The following is a 24,227-nucleotide window of genomic DNA, read 5'->3' on the forward strand; positions in this document are numbered from 1 at the left end:
AGATATGTGGGGGGTCTGCAGCATTAACAGGGGACACATGAGACTGAAGACACAGAGGTCTACAATGTTAACAGAGAACATGAGACCCCAGATATGGAAGTCTGCAGCATTAATACAGAATACACGAGACCTCAGGTATGGAGGTCTGCAGCATTAATACAGGATACACAAGACCCCAGGTACGGAGGTCTGCAGCATTAATACAGGAAACAAGAGACCACAGATATGGGGGTCAGCAACATTGACACAGGATACACGAGACTCCATATGTGAGGGTCTGCAGCATTAACACAGGATACACAAATCGGCAGATGTGGGGGAATGCAGCTTTAACAATGGACACATATGATTGCAGATGTGGAAGTCTGTAGCGTTAACAAGGGACGCACAAGACCCAAGATGTGGGGGTCTGCAGCATTAATGGTTGGAGATGTCCCCAGATGTGGAAGTCTGAACACAAGACCCCAGATGTGAGGAGTATGCAGTGTTAACACAGATATGAGCTTCTGAAATGTTTAATCGGTAGACTGGTACCAATTGCTGAGTACTGGATGTGCCTCCTTTTGCAGCCCTTTTCCCATTGGTCCGAGACCAGACAGAGGAGTGGCTGCATCCTCCACAAGGGCTTCACTATTACCTGACCACCCCCCCTTCTCCTTCTCCCCTTCCCATCTCCTCCCCTCTCTTTTCCTTCTCCCCTTCCCACTCTCCTTTTCTTTACCCCTTCTAACCTTCACCCTCCTTTTCCTTACTCCTTTCCCCTCTCCCCTTTTCCTTACCCCTTCTCTCCTTCCCCTCTCCCCTTTTCCTTACCCCCTTCTCTCCTTCACCCTTTCCTTCTCCTCCCCCTCTTTTCCTTCTAACCTTCCCCCTCTCCTTTTACATACTCCTTCCCCCTTCCCCCTCTCCCCTTTTCCTTACCCTTTCTCTCCTTCACCCTCTCCCCTTTTCCTTACCCTTTCTCTCCTTCACCCTCACCCCTTTTCCTTACCCTTTCTCTCCTTCACCCTTTCCCTTCTCCACCCCTCTTTTCCTTCTAACCTTCCCCCTCTCCTTTTCCATACTCCTTCCCCCCTCCCCTTTTCCTTACCCCCTTCCCCCTCTCCCCTTTTCCTTACCCTTTCTCTCCTTCACCCTCTCCCCTTTTCCTTACCCTTTCTCTCCTTCACTCTCTCCCCTTTTCCTTACCCTTTCTCTCCTTCACCCTCTCACCTTTTCCTTACCCCCTTCTCTCCACCCTCTCCCTTTCCTTACCCTTTCTCTCCTTCACCCTCTCCCCTTTTCCTTACCCTTTCTCTCCTTCACCCTCTCCCCTTTTCCTTACCCTTTCTCTCCTTCACCCTCTCCCCTTTTCCTTACCCTTTCTCTCCTTCACCCTCTCCTTTTCCTTACCCCCTTCTCTCCTTCACCCTCTCCCCTTTTCCTTACCCTTTCTCTCCTTCACCCTCTCCCCTTTTCCTTACCCTTTCTCTCCTTCACCCTCTCCCCTTTTCCTTACCCTTTCTCTCCTTCACCCTCTCCTTTTCCTTACCCCCTTCTCTCCTTCACCCTCTCCCCTTTTCCTTACCCTTTCTCTCCTTCACCCTCTCCCCTTTTCCTTACCCTTTCTCTCCTTCACCCTCTCCCCTTTTCCTTACCCTTTCTCTCCTTCACCCTCTCCCCTTTTCCTTACCCTTTCTCTCCTTCACCCTCTCCTTTTCCTTACCCCCTTCTCTCCTTCACCCTCTCCCCTTTTCCTTACCCTTTCTCTCCTTCACCCTCTCCCCTTTTCCTTACCCTTTCTCTCCTTCACCCTCTCCCCTTTTCCTTACCCTTTCTCTCCTTCACCCTCTCCCCTTTTCCTTACCCTTTCTCTCCTTCACCCTCTCCCTTTTCCTTACCCTTTCTCTCCTTCACCCTCTCCTTTTCCTTACCCCCTTCTCTCCTTCACCCTCTCCCCTTTTCCTTACCCTTTCTCTCCTTCACCCTCTCCCCTTTTCCTTACCCTTTCTCTCCTTCACCCTCTCCCCTTTTCCTTACCCTTTCTCTCCTTCACCCTCTCCTTTTCCTTACCCCTTCTCTCCTTCACCCTCTCCCCTTTTCCTTACCCTTTCTCTCCTTCACCCTCTCCCCTTTTCCTTACCCTTTCTCTCCTTCACCCTCTCCCCTTTTCCTTACCCTTTCTCTCCTTCACCCTCTCCCCTTTTCCTTACCCTTTCTCTCCTTCACCCTCTCCTTTTCCTTACCCCCTTCTCTCCTTCACCCTCTCCCCTTTTCCTTACCCTTTCTCTCCTTCACCCTCTCCCCTTTTCCTTACCCTTTCTCTCCTTCACCCTCTCCCCTTTTCCTTACCCTTTCTCTCCTTCACCCTCTCCCCTTTTCCTTACCCTTTCTCTCCTTCACCCTCTCCCCTTTTCCTTACCCTTTCTCTCCTTCACCCTCTCCCCTTTTCCTTACCCTTTCTCTCCTTCACCCTCTCCCCTTTTCCTTACCCTTTCTCTCCTTCACCCTCTCCTTTTCCTTACCCCCTTCTCTCCTTCACCCTCTCCCCTTTTCCTTACCCTTTCTCTCCTTCACCCTCTCCCCTTTTCCTTACCCTTTCTCTCCTTCACCCTCTCCCCTTTTCCTTACCCTTTCTCTCCTTCACCCTCTCCCCTTTTCCTTACCCTTTCTCTCCTTCACCCTCTCCCCTTTTCCTTACCCTTTCTCTCCTTCACCCTCTCCCCTTTTCCTTACCCTTTCTCTCCTTCACCCTCTCCTTTTCCTTACCCCCTTCTCTCCTTCACCCTCTCCCCTTTTCCTTACCCTTTCTCTTCTTCACCCTCTCCCCTTTTCCTTACCCTTTCTCTCCTTCACCCTCTCCCCTTTTCCTTACCCTTTCTCTCCTTCACCCTCTCCCCTTTTCCTTACCCTTTCTCTCCTTTACCCTCTCCCCTTTTCCTTACCCTTTCTCTCCTTCACCCTCTCCCCTTTTCCTTACCCTTTCTCTCCTTCATCCTCTCCTTTTCCTTACCCCCTTCTCTCCTTCACCCTCTCCCCTTTTCCTTACCCTTTCTCTCCTTCACCCTCTCCCCTTTTCCTTACCCTTTCTCTCCTTCACCCTCTCCCCTTTTCCTTACCCTTTCTCTCCTTCACCCTCTCCCCTTTTCCTTACCCTTTCTCTCCTTCACCCTCTCCCCTTTTCTTACCCCCTTCTCTCCTTCACCCTCTCCCCTTTTCCTTACCCTTTCTCTCCTTCACTCTCTCCCCTTTTCCTTACCCTTTCTCTCCTTCACCCTCTCACCTTTTCCTTACCCCCTTCTCTCCACCCTCTCCCTTTCCTTACCCTTTCTCTCCTTCACCCTCTCCCCTTTTCCTTACCCTTTCTCTCCTTCACCCTCTCCCCTTTTCCTTACCCTTTCTCTCCTTCACCCTCTCCTTTTCCTTACCCCCTTCTCTCCTTCACCCTCTCCCCTTTTCCTTACCCTTTCTCTCCTTCACCCTCTCCCCTTTTCCTTACCCTTTCTCTCCTTCACCCTCTCCCCTTTTCCTTACCCTTTCTCTCCTTCACCCTCTCCTTTTCCTTACCCCTTTCTCTCCTTCACCCTCTCCCCTTTTCCTTACCCTTTCTCTCCTTCACCCTCTCCCCTTTTCCTTACCCTTTCTCTCCTTCACCCTCTCCCCTTTTCCTTACCCTTTCTCTCCTTCACCCTCTCCTTTTCCTTACCCCCTTCTCTCCTTCACCCTCTCCCCTTTTCCTTACCCTTTCTCTCCTTCACCCTCTCCCCTTTTCCTTACCCTTTCTCTCCTTCACCCTCTCCCCTTTTCCTTACCCTTTCTCTCCTTCACCCTCTCCTTTTCCTTACCCCTTTCTCTCCTTCACCCTCTCCCCTTTTCCTTACCCTTTCTCTCCTTCACCCTCTCCCCTTTTCCTTACCCTTTCTCTCCTTCACCCTCTCCCCTTTTCCTTACCCTTTCTCTCCTTCACCCTCTCCCCTTTTCCTTACCCTTTCTCTCCTTCACCCTCTCCCCTTTTCCTTACCCTTTCTCTCCTTCACCCTCTCCCCTTTTCCTTACCCTTTCTCTCCTTCACCCTCTCCCCTTTTCCTTACCCTTTCTCTCCTTCACCCTCTCCCCTTTTCCTTACCCTTTCTCTCCTTCACCCTCTCCTTTTCCTTACCCCTTCTCTCCTTCACCCTCTCCCCTTTTCCTTACCCTTTCTCTTCTTCACCCTCTCCCCTTTTCCTTACCCTTTCTCTCCTTCACCCTCTCCCCTTTTCCTTACCCTTTCTCTCCTTCACCCTCTCCCCTTTTCCTTACCCTTTCTCTCCTTTACCCTCTCCCCTTTTCCTTACCCTTTCTCTCCTTCACCCTCTCCCCTTTTCCTTACCCTTTCTCTCCTTCATCCTCTCCTTTTCCTTACCCCCTTCTCTCCTTCACCCTCTCCCCTTTTCCTTACCCTTTCTCTCCTTCACCCTCTCCCCTTTTCCTTACCCTTTCTCTCCTTCACCCTCTCCCCTTTTCCTTACCCTTTCTCTCCTTCACCCTCTCCCCTTTTCCTTACCCTTTCTCTCCTTCACCCTCTCCCCTTTTCTTACCCCCTTCTCTCCTTCACCCTCTCCCCTTTTCCTTACCCTTTCTCTCCTTCACTCTCTCCCCTTTTCCTTACCCTTTCTCTCCTTCACTCTCTCCCCTTTTCCTTACCCTTTCTCTCCTTCACCCTCTCACCTTTTCCTTACCCCCTTCTCTCCACCCTCTCCCTTTCCTTACCCTTTCTCTCCTTCACCCTCTCCCCTTTTCCTTACCCTTTCTCTCCTTCACCCTCTCCCCTTTTCCTTACCCTTTCTCTCCTTCACCCTCTCCTTTTCCTTACCCCTTCTCTCCTTCACCCTCTCCCCTTTTCCTTACCCTTTCTCTCCTTCACCCTCTCCCCTTTTCCTTACCCTTTCTCTCCTTCACCCTCTCCCCTTTTCCTTACCCTTTCTCTCCTTCACCCTCTCCTTTTCCTTACCCCTTTCTCTCCTTCACCCTCTCCCCTTTTCCTTACCCTTTCTCTCCTTCACCCTCTCCCCTTTTCCTTACCCTTTCTCTCCTTCACCCTCTCCCCTTTTCCTTACCCTTTCTCTCCTTCACCCTCTCCCCTTTTCCTTACCCTTTCTCTCCTTCACCCTCTCCTTTTCCTTACCCCTCCCCCCTCTTCCTTACCCCCTTCTCCCCTTTTCCTTACCCCCTTCTCTCACCTCTTTCTCTCCCCTTTTCCTTCCCCCCCTTCTCTCCCCCCCTTCCTTCTCCGTCCCCACCACCCCCGCACTCCCCTCCCTTGGCTCATCAAAGCGCCTCTCAAGCCCGAACTGACCTCCAATCGCTGTTTGTATGCGACGTCCCTCCCTCTTTGCTTCCGTTGCGTACTTTGCACGACTTTCGGGCCAGTGGCCGCCATTGTTCCTGCAGGCCAGAGAGCGGCGGCGGCCGGTCCGCGGCGCCCCCTACAGGGCATCGCTGGGTCTCTCACACTGGTTGAGCTTCCAGCATCACTGTTTTTTGCTACCATCCCAGCTGAGCCAACCCCAACCGAAGCAAAAAAGATTAATGTAACATAATGAATGATGAACCATTATAATTCTCTATCCCGTGGGCTACGGATGCTCAGTTATTATTAAAACAGGGATCAATAGACTAGAACAGTGCCGCACAGAAGGTCCTTCAGCCTCCCATGGCTGTACTGACCATGATACCAATCGAACTCAATGACCTGCACTGTCCATATCCCTCTATTTGCTGCCAATTCATGTGTCTATCTAAATGCCACTTAAAAATTCCTGCCCTGTCTGCTTCTACCACCTCAATATTGACATTGTGGCCTAGGCATCTGCTACACTCTGTAAAAAAAGAACTTATCTCCTAAATCTCCTTTAAATTTTCCTTCTGTCACCTTTGCCCTCCAGTTTTTGACATTTCCACCCTGGGAAAAGACTCCAACTTCCGACCCCATCCATGCCTCTTATCATTTTATGTCTCACCATCAGGTCGCCATGATGCTTCAGAGAAAAAGATTTCCCTAAATTCATCTTCTGGTTAATATGCACCAACCTATGCCACCTCTTGGTAAACAACTTCTGCATTCTCTCTAATGCCTCCACATCCTTCCTAGTGTGGCATCTAGAAATGCACAGAATGTACCCTAACTATATAGTTGCATTACACCTTCCCAATTTTCATACTCAATGCCCCAACTAATGGAGGCAAGCATGTCATATGCCATCTTCATCAACCTATAAAGTTGCACTGCCACTTTCAAGGAGCTATGGACTTGCACCTTAAGATCCCTCTGTAGATTAATGGTCTTCAGGATATTCATTTCTCATTTTTTAACCTCCCAAAAAATGCAGCACCTGGGTTTCTGGACATTAAAGGAAATAGGGATCATGCTGGAAAATGGCACCAGGATAGAAGAACAGTGATGATTTTAATAAATGATAGTGCAAGCTTGCAGATCTCTGAATTATTTACTCTCTCTCTCTCTCCCTCCCTCTCTCTCCTGTCTCTTATATATGCCACAGATCACAGAGGGTGTGGTCCCGGTGGAACTAATGCTAAGGGCCTTGATGAATCAGTAGGAATTTGTAGTGTTGTTAGTAATAACTTTCATTACCATAAAGATCATAAGAACAGAAAAAGGCTATTCAACCCATCAAGTCTGCTGATGCTTTTTCCCCACTCAGTACCACTGCTGGTAACCTTTGATGCCCTGGCTAATCAAGAACCTTAAATGATCTGGCCTCCTCAACAAATTTCATAGATTTACCAGCCTCTGGCTAAAGAAATTCCTTTGCATCTTTGTTCTAAGTGGACATCCTTCAATCCTGAAGTTGTGCCACATTGTCCTAGATTCTCCTGCCATGGGAAACAACCTTTCTAGATCGACTCTGTCCATGCCTTTCAACATTTGAATGTTTCAAATGAAGTCCCCCTCATCCTCTTAAATTCCAATGAGTACAGGCCAAGAGCTGTCAGCACATCATTTCTCAAATGTGGAGCCAAACCTGCTCACAATACTCCAAGTGAGGTCTCACCATTGCCTTATAAAGCCTCAATATCACATTCCTGCTTTTATATTCCCAGGTCCCTCTGCATCTGGGTATTTTCAATTTTCTCCCCATTTAAAAACACCTGCCCATTTTTTTTTCTACTGAAGTGCATGAGTGTGCACTTTGCGATATTATATTTCATTTGCCACTTCTCTGCCCTTTCTTCTAATCCAATTAAGTCCTTCTACAGCCACCCTGTTTGCTCAACACTACCTGATCCTCCACCTACCTTCATATCATCTGCAAACTTGGCCACAAAGCCGTTCATTCCATCATCCAAATTATTACTATACAATATAAAAGGATCCTGTATTCCGACTCCCTGTTTCCTGCCAATGCTCTACCTGCACATTTCATATGCCACACCTTATCAAAGGCCTTCTGAAAATTCAAATACACAGCATCCACTACATCTCCCTTATCCAGATTGTTTGTCACTTCCTCAAGGAATTCATAGTTCTGTCAAGCAAGATTTTGCCTTAGATGTGGCCTATCTTGTCATGTGCCTCCAAGTACTCTGTAACCTTATCCTTGACAATCAACTCCACTAATTTCCCAACCATTGACACCAGGCTAACCAGTCTATAATTTCCTTTCTACTGCCTCCCTCCCTTCTTGAATAGTGGAGTAACGTCTACAATTTTCCAGTCATTCAGGACCACACCAGATTCTACTGATTCCTGAAAGATCAATACAATGCCTTCACAATTTCTAAGGGTGCAATCCATCTGGTCTGAGAGACGTAGCCATCCTTCAACCATACAGCTTTCTGAGCACCTTCTCCCTTGAAATAGTAACTACACTCACTTCCCTTCCCTGATACCCTTCGACAGACAAGATTAATGTAACTACACTCACTTCCCTTCCCTGATACCCTTCGACAGACAAGATTGATGTAAAATACTCACTCAGTTCCTCCTCCATCTCCTTGCCACCCATTATTATTTCTCCAGTATCATTTTCTAGTGGTCCTTATCTACTCTCACCTCTCTTTTATGCTTAATATACTTGAACAAGCTATTTGTATCCTCTTTGATATTATTTGCTAGCCTTATGAGATTTTTGGTTATCTTCGTTTTTAAAAACTTCCCATTAATTTTTGCTTCCTTGTATGCCCTCTCTTGCTTTTACGTTGGCTTTGACTTCCCTTGTCAGCCACAGTGGTAACATTTTCTCATTTACCCGTAAATGTTTTCTCTTTCTTGGCATATATTTATCCTGTACCTTCCTCATTTATTACAGAAATTCAATTCCTCTCCCCTACTAGTGCCCCTTCCTGTCTACTTTGACCAGTTCCTCTCTCATGATGCTGTAATTCCCTTTACTCCATTGAAATATGGGCACATCTGACTTTAGTTTCTCCTTGTTAAATCTCAAATTGAACTCAGTCATATTGTGATCACTGCTCCCTAATGGTTCCATTCCTCTAAGCTCTCTAATCACCTCTGGCGCATTGCACAGCAAACAATCCATCCTCTAGTGCAGTAATTTTCAAACTTTTTCTTTTCCCTCACATACCACCTTAGATAATCCCTCTGCCATAGGTGCTCTGTGATTAGTAAGGAATAACTTAAAGAACTATGTGAGTGAGGAAAAAAGGTTGAGAACCACTGCTCTAGACCCAATTGCTACTGAAATATTTTACGTGAGAAAAATTGTCATTGGGCCATTTCCATAAAACAATTACAGCACAGAAACAGGCCACTTCAGCCCCTCTAGTGTGTGCAAAACCATTTTTTTCTTGCCTAGTCCCACTGACCTGCACTCAGTCCACAGTCCTCCATACATCTCCCATCCATATACCTGTCCAAATTTCCCTTAAATATTAAAATCAAACCCTCAGCTGGAAGCTCGTTCCACACTCCCACCACTCTTTGAGTGAAGAAGATCCCCCTCATGTACCCCCTAAACTTTTCCCTTTTCACCCTTACCCCATGTCCTCTTGTTTGATTCTCACCCATCCTCAATGGAAGAAGCCTATCTACATTTACTCTGTCTATCCCCCTCTATAAATATCAAATCAAGCCTCATTCTTCTACGCTCCAGGGAATAAAGTCCTAACCTGTTTAACCTTTCCCTGTAACTCAGTCCCTAAGTCTGGGCAACATTCTGGTAAATCTTCTCTGCACTCTCTCTATCTTATTGATATCCTTCCTGTAGTTATGAAACCATGCACAATAACGAGTCAATTAGTGGTTTTCAAACTTTTTCTCCCATTCACATACCACTTTAAGTAATCCCTTACTAATCACAGAGCACCTACAGCATAGGGCAGGGGTGTCAAACTCAAATTCACCAAGGGCCAAAATTAAAAACTTGGACTGCGAGGGCCGAACTAAATATTTATTGAAAATTTTCAACAACATCTGCATGTTTTTTCTCAACATATGTAATGTTAAACTTTTTCTTATTAAAATAAATGTTTAATAATAGTTTTGGTTAAACTCTTTCCATAAGAAGCATTAACAAATAAGAAATAAAATATTCAATAAATAATATTTCTCTCTAGCTTTTAAGCCAAGGATCGCACGTTGCCGAGAAGCATGCCAGGGAGCGGAGGTCTGCAGGGAGCCCTCCCCAGCCCAGCCAGCAAACTCGAGCGGCATCCCCCCCTCTGCCCCCTCTCCCTCCTCCGCCTCCGCCTGCTGCAACCGCCGCCAACAACCCAAGGAGTCCCCGCTGGTCTCGCCATCTCACCGGGAATACCGTGAGAGCAGTGGAACTCGTCCGCGACCTCCACCCCAGCGGAAAGTCCAATGCCCAGCAGCACCCGCCCACAGATGAAGCTCAAGGAGACGCGGAGGTGACCCACCATGTCCAGCCACATGGAGCTAGGCGGCGGGTCCGTTGTAGCTAGGCGGCGGGTCCGTTGTAGCTAGGCGGCGGGTCCGTTGTAGCTAGGCGGCGGGTCCGTTGTAGCTAGGCGGCGGGTCCGTTGTAGCTAGGCGGCGGGTCCGTTGTAGCTAGGCGGCGGGTCCGTTGTAGCTAGGCGGCGGGTCCGTTGTAGCTAGGCGGCGGGTCCGTTGTAGCTAGGCGGCGGGTCCGTTGTAGCTAGGCGGCGGGTCCGTTGTAGCTAGGCGGCGGGTCCGTTGTAGCTAGGCGGCGGGTCCGTTGTAGCTAGGCGGCGGGTCCGTTGTAGCTAGGCGGCGGGTCCGTTGTAGCTAGGCGGCGGGTCCGTTGTAGCTAGGCGGCGGGTCCGTTGTAGCTAGGCGGCGGGTCCGTTGTAGCTAGGCGGCGGGTCCGTTGTATCAGCGCCGCTGTGAATATCTAATTAACGTTCCCGTTAACTATATCGGTGTACTGCTGTGCCTGCTGTGGAAGTGCTAAAAACTACTATGGTGGTGCCTGCTGCTGTGCATGTGCTATACTTGCGCGGCGGCCAGCAGGCCAACTCTAATATATATTTAATATGATCTTGCGGGCCAAATATAATTATATCGCGGGCCAGAGTTTGTCATGAGTGGCATAGGGATTACTTAAAGTGGTATGTGAGTGGAAAGAGTTTGAAAACCACTGCTCAAGTGGGTTCATCAACAAGCTGCTCTAAAAAGCCATCTCGTAGGCTTTACTGATGATTGAGAAAAGGATGATCAGATGGTAATTGACTGGAATGGGTTTGTCCAGTCTCCAATTTGTCAGAGATTACCTTTCCAGTTTCCCAATCAATATCCAAATAGAGTCTAATTCACTGGAGTAAGGCACCTGACTGTACCTTTGAATTAGTTTGATTCTAAGCATTCTCCCAAAAGCCGATGTGGAATCTCTAGTTTAGCACACTGGGCTGTGAGCTCTCCTTTGACAGTTGTTGACTTTTCAAAGTTGACATTAATTATGTCACACTCGAACAGAAACTGAATTTGAAAGATTCCTAGCTTGCATTGTGCATTAATACTCCAGGTAAACTGGTGGGGAAAGAATGAATGATAAATTAAAGAGTTTATTGTCCTCTGTACATAAATAAATTTATTGATGCAATGAAAGTCTTACTTGCACAATGATTTAATTGTAATCCCGAGCAACTTATTGATGCGCCCATTATTTTAATATTCCAACTCTGGCAACATTGCAAAATTATTTAATTGGCTCTTGAGTGTTTTAAGGAACCACAAGATTGGGAAAGACTCTGGATAAACGAATGCCCCTTTTAATTTTGTTCTCCCTATTTGAATATGAGGATATCACAAAGGGAAACATGTTGCTTCTCTGATGTGGGAAGATGTTATCCAAACGTTAACCATTACCTGGACATGCATAAACAGGAAGATTAGATTTCAGAGTAAGGAGCCTGCTTAATTTTCTTTGCATTCGTTTTGCTTTCTGTAAAAGAAGAAAGATAAAGCACTAAATTCACTTTCAAAACATCCAAGATGTTTAACATCCAATGAAGGCTTTGATTGTAACATGGGGAATGCAGTAGCCAATTTGTATGAAGCAAGATCCATAAACATCTGTCTGATAAGAAGATACCCTTTGCATTCAGATGTTGGTGAGTGGAAAATATCTTTCAAGACACTTCTGACTGTATTTCTTTGAAGTGGACACATGAGCCATTACAGGGAAGCATTGGCAGCCTTATATCAACGACACACGCCTGAGAAAATAGTAACCGTCAAGTTGAAACAAGCAATGATACAAGTGTCTCTGAAACTCAATCACCAGGATATGGTAAAACCACAAAGGATGGATCTGGAGTTGTGTCACTGCTAAACAGGGCAGGGCTCTAAAGTTGTGCAGGCACAAGACTGGTCAGTACTTGGAGGGGGGCACAAGACTCGTCAGTACTTGGAGGGGGGCACAAAACTGGTCAGTACTTGGAGGGGAGCACAAAACTGGTCAGTACTTGGAGGGGAGAGTACCTAGGAACTGGACAAAGTGCCGACTCTCTTTCTGTCTTACGGTAGACAAAAGTTAAATAATTTAATGTATGCTACATTATAAATGTAGTATTACATGACAATAATGGAACCTTTAACCTTTACATCCATCTGAGAGGATAGAGCCTGGTGGAGTTCAAACCTGTTTTTTTCTCCTTATCTCACCAGAGTAATTAATAAATCTCGAACTTTACGGTTGAGAGGCCATTGTTGTGCTGACAGTCTTCATTTCACTTAACTTATTCTATGCTACGCCTGCCCAGGGCAGAGACAAAGGTCAATGCTGTGTAAACCATGAAACCATTTAATCTGCTGCACAGTCCCCTCCAGACATCTCCCACACCCTACTCTGCAGGACAATGACTATCCTCAGAAATAGCCCTGAAAGAACCTCTGAGGCACAAAAGTTAAAAGCTACAGCTTCAGCTGAATGTATCAGCGGATGGCTTGTTGCTTACTCTTTCAGAGCACAGTGGCAATGTTTGGATGCTGTTATTCACTAATAAACGAAGCCCTGACTAGCTGAACTTTCAATGACGCAGAAACGTTTGTCTGACAAATGCCAGATTCTACGAAGGTCTGCAGCCTACATGACTAATCACTAAATTGCTTTTACTACCTTAATGCAAAGTAATTAATTTATCTAGTCATGTAAGGTATAGATTTCCATTCATTTGTTGTACAACAGTAAATATTTTACAATGCCTTTTGTGCAGGATATTAATAGACACCAATTTTATTTTACCCAAAAGTGTATCACTTAAAGCCTCTATCACACTGGAATCAATAACTTTCACACAGCCACTGAACAGCGGAAAATTTCTGCTCCTGGGGCAGTGTAAAATGTCAGGACGGAATTTTTTTATGCAAATTCCATCCGGTAATTTTTCCACTGGCACCCCAGCTCATTTTTACAGAGCGGCTGCAATGTAAATTGACTGCAGCCACTCCGTAAAACGTTCCCCCTCCGACAAACTCCGCAACACAGGAAGGCTGTGCAAAAGTGCCCTAAAAGTTACCCCTGTGAAAATGAACACATTGGGAACACACCAGAGGTAAGTAGGTATGTTAATTTTTTTCAGGTTTCAGTGTAAAAATGATCAATAAGGCTGATTACATAAATGTCTTGCTGCAACTGAGAATTTGTTTCTGTTTTAACAACCCCAAGGCCAGAAAAGATTATGGAGTTCTGCAGCCAAATGTGCCTTATCACTGGTCATCAGCAATTGGCTACAAGCAGCAGACAAGATAATCACTCTTTTCTGATTGTATGTAGTTAATTCTTATGGACCTGTTATTTTCTTTGAAGTGAATCAATAGGCTGTGATGTTTTCGGCTGACAGTCCTCTGTGGAGTCATTTCGACTCAACATGATGTTGCCATTGACAAGGGTCAGCTGGACTTTTATCCAGCTTCTTCAGGAGTATTTTTTGCAGCAATTAAACTTTAACTTCATTGAGTGTAACTTTGAATAGTAGTATCACATTTTCAAATAAATATTTTCAATGTTGATTTTGGAAAAAAGAATCGAAAATCTCTTACCTGTATCAGTATTTGACTTTTCATATTTATCAAAGTTTAAGAGCACAGTTAGTGTAGTGGTTAGGGCAACCCTGTTACTGCACCAGCAACTGGGGTTTGAATCCGGTGCCATCTGTAAGGAGTTTGTACGCTCTGCCCATGTCTGTGTGGGTTTCCTCCCACCATTCAAAACCTACAGGGGTTGTAGATCAATTGGGTTTAATTGGGTGGCATGGGTCCATGAGCAGAAAGGGCCTGATATTCAAAAAAAATTTAAAACTATAATTGAGTAAATTCAGTGCTGGACTTCAACGTTCTGAGAGAGTTATCAAGAGACCAGCATTGTCATGGCTGTAACTGCAGCAATGCCACCAACCCAGGAGGAGTGGGGTGTGGGGCCATGGTCTTTCATCAAATGGAATTGGGCTGGTGGTTTTTGACAGTGAAAATCCTCAGAGGCCCAGATCCAAGAAGACAGCGCCCACATTCAGTAGCTCAGACTGCGAAGGTTGTGGACTCTGAGGAATCTGTGGGTACCAGAGTGGGAGAACACTCTCCACCCACTTACAGAGTAGGGAACTGCAGCAATGGACCATTCTTCAGCTTGGCGGCTCAGAGGCCTCACACTGGTAACCAGTTACCAGCAGAGGCTGCTGGTAACCAGCTTCTGAGAACCAGGTATTGGGAACTGACGGCAAGCAGGGCTCTTCAAGGGCCTTGGGTATCGACAGCTTCCCAATCAGTTTTGGGGTTCAGAACCTTGACTTCACCACTGAACAAGATAGGAAGCTGTGCAGCAAGGAAGGTTATGGGGATACAGGAGCAGTGGCATCAGAGGAGGCAGTGGGATCCACTCTCTTGCATCAAAATAATTAAATTTAGAGCAAAGTAACACTCCCTTCAGGCCCACAAGCCCGTGCCACCCAATTACCCTTGTGAGCAACTAATGTACTAATCCGTAGTCTTTGGAACATGGATGAAAACCAGAGCACCCAGAAGAAACCATATTAACCTTGCCGGTGGCCTAGAACTAGTAGCGCTTCTTTGAGTTCCTTTGCAGGGAAAACAAAGAAAAGCGATTTTTGTATAGTTTGTGTGTATGTCAATACAGTGAAACACCTGGAATTTAAGCAACTGTCAGCCTCAAGCAACTGGCCAAAAATAAATAAATAAAAAATTTGAATTAATGAGAATAAAATAATAGGTAAAAAAATACATGCTTAAAATTGTAAAAGTAAATGTTCTCTTTGGTGAAGATGGGATCACATATTCAGCCAGTGGAGGGCTTTGCCTGTGCTTTGCTTGTAGCAGCTGTTTGAATAAAGTTGTGTGAAACAGCAATGGTGTCGCCCAGAATGAAGAGCTGGTTGATGCCACTCACTGTTGAGGTGACTTTCTTAAAGTGTCTCCGGTTGCCCGGTCAAACTTGGGGGAGGGAAGGGGTTAATTATCTATAATGTTAATTTTTCTCTTTTGGGTGACTCCTTGGAGGGGGAGGAACCTGTAGATATAGTGAGTTAAATGTTTTCAAAGAATATGACTGAAAGTAAACTCTTTAAGGTCTATTTATTCATACAAATGTTGTTCAGTATAGTATTTTTGCCTTTTGAACTATTTATTTTTAATGTAGGTGTAATAGTTAGGTATCTTGAGAGTAAGTCTTATCCGGCACCTACCAGCTCCAATGCGCACAGAATACCGGGTTTTACTGTATATGGAATCTTGAATCATGACTAATGTGGGAAAGTTTGACCCTTTTGGTTATCTTGTCACCCTAACTAAAGGCACACAAGAACATAAAGGCATGGGATGAATGGACAACCTTCAAAATATCCACAATTCAAATATGTCTGAAATTTGAATGTTTGTGAATTCAACATTCATAATGAATCAGATTACACTGGACATTTTTTTTCAAAAGGATTACTTCCTGAAAAAAAATTGTGTACCTGTATTATGATAGACAACTTCAAGCTGAATTTCAGAGTTGCTGTATCCTGTAGGAAGATGGAGAAACATTAACTTCTATTGAATTTAGCCTTTTTAATCGCATAATGATGCTGACACATTGCATTAGTTCGACTGACCTAAAAATGTTTTACCACTGATTTTCATTTGTACTCAGCATCTGATGCCTCTCATGTCAGTGTCCAACAATAATAGTCAGCCACATTGATGGATTCCAGTTGCCCTGAATCCACTTTTCCATGGTCGCAGTATCCTGGTGAAACCTTTCACCATGTTTGTCACTGACTGCATCAAGATCAGCAGGGAAGATGTCCATGTGCGAATGCAGAAAATGAATTTTCAATGACATGCTGCACTTCGTGGTTTTGTATGTTTAAAACATATTGACAGGAAATCACAAAAATAGGTGATATCTAAAAAAATGATACGTGATAGGAAAATTTTCAGGTGACTTTCCTGATCAGCAACCGCAAATCCATAAAATAAACTCAAGTGTTCAAGAAGCAAAATCTTCCAGTGTTAAGAATGATTTGCTTCTTCAAGTGGCCATGGAAGCCTTTAAAAATAAAAATGCAACACCCCTTTGGACCAGAGCCATGTGGTTTCACTGACCTTTAAGAGTTCCCAAAAACTTCATGACACTGCAGGCTCAGTCATCCAGCCAAGTGGAGCGAGCTACAATTGGCAATCCCCAAATAGTCATCTATAAATATGTATAAATTGAGATTAGGAAGGTAGGAATCCAATACCATTAACTTACATAAGGGACCCACCTATCTTAAATTCCTGTGCATATCTCTAACTCATCTAATCAGTCTCATTATAGATTGTGAGACAGACTTGCAGTGGTTGTATTCAGCCCAATCCTCCTAAAGTCAGTTCATCAATATTTAATACTGATGAGAAGTGGGCAAAACACGATTGTCTCCAAATTTCTACCAAATTAATATTGGAGAGACCGAAAGGATTGACCCCATCACCATTACAAATTTAACTCTCTGATCATCACCCCATCATATTACCTATCTTTTGTATTTCTTTTTAAAAAAATTTAATGTATTCTATTGATTTTAAACAAAATATCTGCTTGGCTTCAGCAACTAAGAATGTTGGTGTCTAGGTGCACATTGTACAATAATTAAATATGTTCCATGGTCCTGGAGAAACATTATCTCGTCTTTACCATGCAAACATGGTATGAACGATAAATAGACTTGACTTGTCAATAAACTCATTACCATTGTTTAACAAGCTGATTACTTGGTAACATATCTGAAAAAAGACGATTTCTGTTTACTGGTGCCCAGAATGCTTGTGACAGATTGGCTCACATCAAGTACTAATTCGTCACCGGCCCTGTAATTCAATGGGATTATAATCATACATTCTTGATGTTTGGAACAAAAACGTTCTCTTGGAAATCTGATTAACAAGAGTCATGAACCAGCTCCACACAACAATATGGCTCAAGTGACTCCCTTAGAGAGACAATACTACTGTAGACTTACATTTTTGTCATTCCATTTGACTGATGTCAATAACCTAATTGTCTGTGCCATTCAATTTGCATTAAGAAAAGCAATAGTGAAGGTGAAGTATTCTCAGAGACACTGGATCCTTGTACATTTTTGCCTTGTTGTCATTGATAAGTAAGCTGTAGCAAAAACAATCCAATTACATGTATTTTAATTTATCCCTGAGATATGGGTTTTTCAGATCTTCCCTTGTTCCCTTAAGGGCAGAAAGAGGCATTGTGTGAAAGCAAAGCAGATTGCGAGCCAGACCAGATAAGTGCCTACAAAATATTCAGGATTGCTTTATTGTCATGTAATTAAAATAGCGTTATATTACATGAAATCGCCTTTTGTTGACAGATATGGAGAGTTTCCGGGGCAAATCAAGTGGCTCAGTGGCTGATGGTCAAACACAGACTCTAGGCTGCTGAAGACTGGCTCATGTAACCAGGTATCGGAACTGAGATTCGGGAAGGTGCTGAGGGCGAGGAAGGCTGCTGAAGGGTCTTGGACACTGAAGGCTTCCTGATTGGGTTTGGATCTGGAACTTGGGTGGCTGATGGTTTGGACTGGAGTCTGTGTGGCTGTGAGGGCGCTGGAGGTGGATCCATGGACACTCAGTGACTTGGAGGGGACTCTCTTTTGTTTCTCTTATCATTAGGGGCGCTGGACTCATTTGGCTTACGGTGACAAAGATTTGAAGTATATCATGTACATAGGTACATTTTTAATGTATTATTATGTGACAATAAAAGGAACCTTGAAGATATTGCCATCAGCAGAAATTGCTGGGTGCCTCTTACAGTCAAAGAGAAGCAAAAGGTATTCCCCCAGAATCCTGAGTATCTGTGGATTCACCTCCAGCACTCCAGTCCAAACCATCGGCCACCCGAGCTCCTGATCCAAACCTCTGACAAGATCAGGAAACCTTCAGTGCCCTCTGCCTCCTCTTGCATCCCGGTTCCGATACTTGGTACCCCTTCAGCCAGTCTCCAGCAGCCCGCAACCTGCGTGGTTTCCTCACCTCAAGATGCCAACAGACCGCTGGGTATTCCTGAGCCCCAAAGTGGTCCGGCCGCCGTGGTCACCGACCCATGGGTCATCTCTGCTGCTTCTCTTTCTCAAATGGAGGGGGGTGGTGGGGCGCATTGACTCCCTGTTTTCTGGTGTCCTGCTTCCCCAGAGTCTAAAACTCCTTGTAGCTGATGCTGATCACAGCCACCACCATCTTTGGTCCAGACCCCACAGTCACAGGATTTTAAATAAAACCATCAATGATCCTTTATCATTTTACTTACTTTTCTGATGTCAGACAAGATAACCAAACAAAGCATGATGACACATGATGTTTGAACAATTGGAGAACATGCTGATGCCCAACAGGAGAGTTACAGTCCTCCGAGAGACAATTCATCTGCATATCGTAGATGCCACAGTTTTGCTCAAGGAGAGTTGAGCTTTTTTTCAACCAACCACATTGAAAATGTGTCCGAAGTGATAAATTACATTGCAGGTAGCCCATCATAAGGCACTTTCAGGTGGCCAATTGCTCCACATGTAAAGCCGCATGGTTAGGCAATATGTGGCTGTTTTGAGGCCACCTGAATGTGCAGGAGGTGATCTTGAGGTGAGCTACGTAACCCTCCTCCGAGAGGGATAATCAGCTCAGCTCAGTGGCTCCCCCAGCCACCTGAATGCAACTGGCTGAAAGCAGATGTTGAAGGGTCAGGCTGCTGATCACAGCTGACACTGGGCAGGAGCTGGAGTGGGCTCAGAGCCGCATCCTGTGCAGCTGTGTCCTTCAGTTGTGCTTTAAACGCTGCCACCTGAACAGCAATTTAAAGGGCGACTTCTGCTTCTTCAGGCGCATTCTTAGCATAGAATTCAAAATGAATTTGGCCTGAAGCGCGGCTGCAGTTCAAGTGTGAGAAAGAGAGTTTTAGTTTGGATTTCCGGACAGAATAGGTATTCAGTAGAGGGATTGCAAATCTCGTTTTTCCACACAGTTGTCATTCTGCTGGAGAAATAAAGGAAAATGGTTTAAATGTGGAAATTATATGTGTAAATTATACAAGTACATGGGTTTCTAAACATTTCCCTGGGTCTCTGCACGACATCTTTGGTAAATTGATGGGAGAAACTGTGCAGTTGAAATGAAGTATAAATGTCAGGATTATTTTCCACCTGTCCAGAAATACAGATCAAACCTTTCACAGCATTCACTTATGCACCAGGAAAATAAACTATGATCCAAACTAAAACATAGAGAAAAAAATACTGGGTGCAAGATCAGTGACATTCTCTCTGTGCTTTGACTTTAATTTAGACATACAGCACGATAACAGGCCCTTTCAGCCCACTGTTGTGCTTTTGTTGATATTTATGTACAAGAAAACATATTTTACACAATCACAACAGACTTTCCATTTGCAAGGATCCACACTTTTATAATGTGGCCGTTATTTTTCATGAATTTACATTTACAATAACTGGTGTATATTAAAAGATTGCATTAATGTATCCACAAGTACTATGTTACCATCATTTATGTTGTTTCCATTTCCGAGCGGCAAGGATCAATTGAGTGTCTTTTTTGTGCCGCTGCCCAATTGACCTACCCTGTTATGTTTCTTTGAATGGTGGGAGGAAACTGGAGCACCCAAAGGAAACCCACACAGACAGAGGGAGAATGTACAAACTCCTTACAGACATCGCTGGATTTGAACCCCGGTCACTGGTGCTATAACAGCGTTGCACCAACTGTTAAGTAAACCGTGCAACCCTACTTTCTTCATATTTTCACATTGTAATTAAAAGTAACATGCCAGCTGCTTCTAAAATTACAATGACATAATCCTGAAAACTTCTTATGAGATGACCCTTGCTCTTGAGGATAATTTGCTCCCACTCCAGTTCATCGTTTAAGTTGGTCAAATGAAAGTGTACAAATGTATAAGTGGTGCCTTTATTATTACTATTGCTGAAAAGTGTATTTAATGTAAAATTGGTTAAATTATCAGCAAAAAACACTACAAATTTCTAGAGGAACTAAGCAGGTCAAGTAGTTTTTGTGGAAGCAAAGGGATGGTCCACGTGTCCATTTTTCATTGATCTTGCGTCTCTCAGGAGATAATTTGAAATAGTCAGTGCAATCAGGATCATTTAACAACTTTACATCAAACAATAGCATCTAAGAGTTAAACATATTTATATCATGGCTAACGTGATTTATGGTGTGAAAAATTAAAAAATTTAAAAAAAAATAAGAGTTAAACATATTTAAAAAAAAACAGGTATGTGTTAAACTACATTTCCAGTTGCTGCAATTAGCCTCACACTCAATTATGGTTTTTAGACTGCAGGCATGTAATGGCACAATCAAGGAATTTTGCTGCTACACGGGCAGTCTAAAAAGGAACGTGCAGGAATTTGGAGTCTTTTCTTGCACTGTGATTTATCCTGCAGGACCCCTACACCTTCTTGGAGGAAGCCTGTAAATCATACTGAAAGATTAGTTGATAGTCATCCACTCTCCTTGCATGTCCAGCCACTGGGACTGCTGCAGTCTAAAAATGCGCCCAGTGTGAACGAACACACAGGCAGTAATTACGTTAATTTTTTTCTGCAATGTTCCCGACATTGCACTCTAAAAGCGAGAAATCTCACCAGAACCAAGGAGCTGATTGTTGACTTCAGGGAGGGAAAACCAGATATGTACGATCCAGTGATCATTGATGGAGAGGGTGAACAAGTTTAAGTTCTTAGAACTAACTATCTTAGAGGATCTTTCCTGGACCCAACACACTAATGGCATCGTGAAGAAAGCAACTCTACTTCCTCAAGAGAAGGTTGGCATGACATCAGAAACCCTGGCAAATTTCTACAGAGGTGTGGTGAAAAAGTGTACTAACCGGCTTTATCATGGTCCGGTTTGGGGACACCAGTACCCCTGAGCAAAAAGCCCTGCAAAAGGTAGTGGACACACCCCAGGACATCACAGGGAAAACCCTCCCCATGATTGAGAACATCTACAGGGAATGCAGCCATCAGAGAGCAGTAGCAATCATCAAGGATCCCACCCCACCCAGCACAGGCTCTGTTCTTGCTGCTACCATCAGGAAAGAGGTAGAGGTGCCACAAGACTAGCACCATCAGGTTCAGGAACAGCAACTACCCCTCCACCATCAGACTCACAATAGACTCAGTCAGGGACTCATTTAAGGACACTTACTTTTGGATTTTATGGTTTTCTTTCCTCTCTGTATTGCACAGTCAGTTGTTTACATTTCTTTATATATTTACAGGGGTACCTTGTGTATAGTTTTTTTTTGCATTACCAATAAGTAGTAATTCTGTCTCCGTCCACTCTAATAATAAATCTGAAATCTGAAAATCTGAATTATAGAGTCTATAATTGTATGTAACCAAAATCTATAGGATGATAGAACCAAGTGTTATTGATTAATGAAGGAAAACTATTCCCCTGGTTGTAAGATTCAAAATATATATCTTTTAAATGTTAGTTTCATATAAAATTTATTGAAAACGCTTATTCATTTTGGGTTCACTTACCTCCTTGGACATGACATGATAGGATGCTGAGCAGCCAAGTTTGAATGACTGGAGGGGGCCGGCCAGGTAGGTGTGAAAAACTGGTCTGCATACATCTCATTTACCACATAAAGTGTCCATTCAAATTTAATCAGTTTAATCTTTAATTTTCTGGCTCTTTGAACGTGTTGCATGATGTCCTCCAAGTCAGAAACGTGTCTCCAGTGAAATGCTTGCATTCAAGACACGAGACGGGAAACAATGAGTCTCATCAAAAACTTCACACCTTTGTTTTATTTCTCACATTGACTTTTGAAAAAAAATCCGCGGACACAAAGGGGCTTCGGGAGTCTGTCTGTCTATCTATCCGCTGAAAAGCAGCGCGAAAGCAGTCTCTCAAATCGAACTTGCATCTGCATTGATGTCGTTAGAGATGCTTGTTAATTAATATTTTGACACGTTGTTGCAAAAAGCAAAGAAATCCAGTCTAATGACCCATTCGCTAATGACTCGGCGCAGACTGAAAAACGAGTATTTACTGCTCTTGCCCTGAGCATAATCACGGCCATCAAGAGAAATTGAGGCTTATCTGGAATATGTTGATAGCAGATTGTAAAAGATATAAATCTCGCAACAAGTCGTCCAGAACAGTTCAGTTGTCCGTGCACTCTGCAGGAATGGCGCGTTGTCTCCGGAGACACCTCCTCTCGCTGCTTTGTGCCTGGCACCCAGTGCTGATCCATTGCTTTGATATTGGAATATCGACGAAATGTGTGGCTGTGCCAAAAGAAATGGGCCTCTGTCAGGATGTCGGGTACTCAGAAATGAGGCTTCCAAATTTGCTGGGCCACACCACGCTCGGAGAAGTCGTTCCAAAATCCGCAAAGTGGGAGTCGCTTGTCCGGACAGGCTGTCACTCTCAAGCGCGAACTTTCCTCTGCTCCCTATTTGCTCCGGTTTGCTTGGATACGTGAGTATTTCAATGGCAAGCGCGGTCACTTCGGTTCACTCGCATCTGATTTGACGCTGAAGGATGATCAAAATCTCATTGCCTTCTCGTAGCTTCATCCAGCCTTGCAGGAGTATGTGTGGTGCTGTTCGGGACAGTTGCAGCCAGGTCCTCGCTTGCCTCGGTTTATCTTGGCCCGATGTATTTCACTGCGACCGATTCCCAGCGGATGGGGAGACGTGCTTAACATGGGACAGCTCAGAGTCCACGCACTATCGAAAAAGTAAGCCACGACCTGGGATAAGTTAACGGGATAATGCCTCCTGTCATTTTATGTCAAGCTTAATTCCAATCTAAATGAACTTGTAATGCTTTGGTTTTGCCCTTTAGTTTTTCCAAAGCCTGCCTGCCAGGGCTGCCCGAGTACAGAGGAACTGGGTGCACATAGAAGAGTTTTGCAAACATTTTGTCGAAACAGTTTTGGTAAGTTTATTTTTGGAATGTAGTTTCTGGACATGACCAGCAAATTGCACATTTAACCAGGCAATGGAAACTTAACCGTTATATAGAAGATGGGGTGGTCTTTGTCGTGTAATGTCACCTCTCTGAGCAGTGAATGACTTTGCTCTGTCCGCAGCTGTGAAAGTGACACTGGCCAAGAGGAGAAATGCTTCAGAAGATACCGAATACAACGTGGCCGGGAGGGTGGAAATTATCAGCCCAGGCTCGCTGTTTCCTTTAGGGACGCGGACCATTATTCAACAATGGCTTTACATCAATGCTAACTGCGTGCAGAAGATGGCTCGCCATAACCGAGCCGTGCAATACGTCCTCATCGGTGATGTTCAGGACTCTAATATGAGAGTAAATAAAATCTACCTGTGGCACAAAAAAGACACTCAATTGATCCTTGCCGCTCGGAAATGGAAACAACATAAATGCTAGTATGATGGTGACATACTGCTCGTGGATACATTAATGCACTCTTTTAATATACACCACTTATTGTAAATATAAATTCATGAAAAATAACGAGCATATTGTAAAAGTGTGGATCCTCGCGTAAAATGTTTTCTTGTACATAAATATCAACAAAAGCACAACAGTTGATGTTTTCATTAACTCTCAGTGACGGCTCTCCAAAGAACCAAAAGAGAATGGGCTCGAACGTCAAAAGTTACTAAAAGTGCCTATTAATTCATGAGCAAATGGTTCAGACATGCCAAATGCCACAGCCCAATGGAAAAAAATACAACTGTTGTGGAGTTGCTACAATATTCCTTCATTACATTTGCAAATTGACATCTCCTTGATTTCAATTGGAGTTGACCTAGATGGTTAATGGAATTCTACGAAAAACCTGCATTTTATAAAGATCCTTCAACAAGGCGATTTGAAGGAGACATCTCTTGCTTGACACAGGACTGTGCAAGAAGGCATTCAGACAGATGACTAAAAGCTTAGTCCAAGAAACGGGTCCAAGTTTGTGGTGAGAGACCAGCAAAGTGTGCATTGGAAAACTGGTGTAAAATGCAGTAATTATAGATTATATTCCCTTCAAATTAGATGTTATCGCTGCTCAATCTCTCTGAAACTGAAATTAAAGTTCCTAATTAGTTTTTAAATTATTGATTTCCAAAAAATAGTATTTTGACTTTTTAATTGTCGTCATTTAAAAAAAAAATCCGGCCATCTTCTCTCATTTGACACTGAATTTATTTATCCTCAGTCCTTGGTTATTTCACATTCTAAAGTCTGTTGAAGGGGAGGCATCATCAGCGGAGCCTCTCATTGTCCTTATATT

At 44.2% G+C, this 24,227-nt stretch overlaps 2 protein-coding genes across 16 annotated transcripts in view; one reads left to right on the top strand and one right to left on the bottom strand.

Moving 5' to 3' along the window:
• The window catches only part of hdac10 (histone deacetylase 10), a 66,178-nt gene that overhangs the window by 15,955 nt on the left and 25,996 nt on the right, over nt 1-24,227 (bottom strand). The window contains exons 22-25 of one of the 15 annotated variants that reach the window (XR_011347826.1): nt 16,918-17,063; nt 16,648-16,765; nt 16,022-16,112; nt 15,391-15,438 (exon numbers count right to left, since the gene is read on the bottom strand). Coding sequence is in view for 7 of the 15 variants with exons in the window: in XM_069907878.1 (XP_069763979.1) it covers nt 11,311-11,363; nt 15,391-15,438 (101 nt within the window). In the remaining 8 variants the exon portion in view is untranslated. The other 14 variants (XR_011347829.1, XM_069907876.1, XM_069907877.1 and 11 more) reach the window with 14 other exon arrangements.
• On the top strand, nt 22,064-23,618 carry LOC138748148 (secreted frizzled-related protein 2-like). Its single transcript, XM_069907894.1, has 4 exons — nt 22,064-22,444; nt 22,537-22,706; nt 22,814-22,906; nt 23,061-23,618. The coding sequence occupies exons 1-4, from the start codon at nt 22,071-22,073 to the stop codon at nt 23,366-23,368; spliced, it is 945 nt and encodes a 314-aa protein (XP_069763995.1). The 5' UTR covers nt 22,064-22,070; the 3' UTR covers nt 23,369-23,618.

This window comes from Narcine bancroftii, chromosome 13 (assembly GCF_036971445.1).
Source record: "Narcine bancroftii isolate sNarBan1 chromosome 13, sNarBan1.hap1, whole genome shotgun sequence".
Classification (NCBI taxonomy): Eukaryota; Metazoa; Chordata; class Chondrichthyes; order Torpediniformes; family Narcinidae; genus Narcine; species Narcine bancroftii.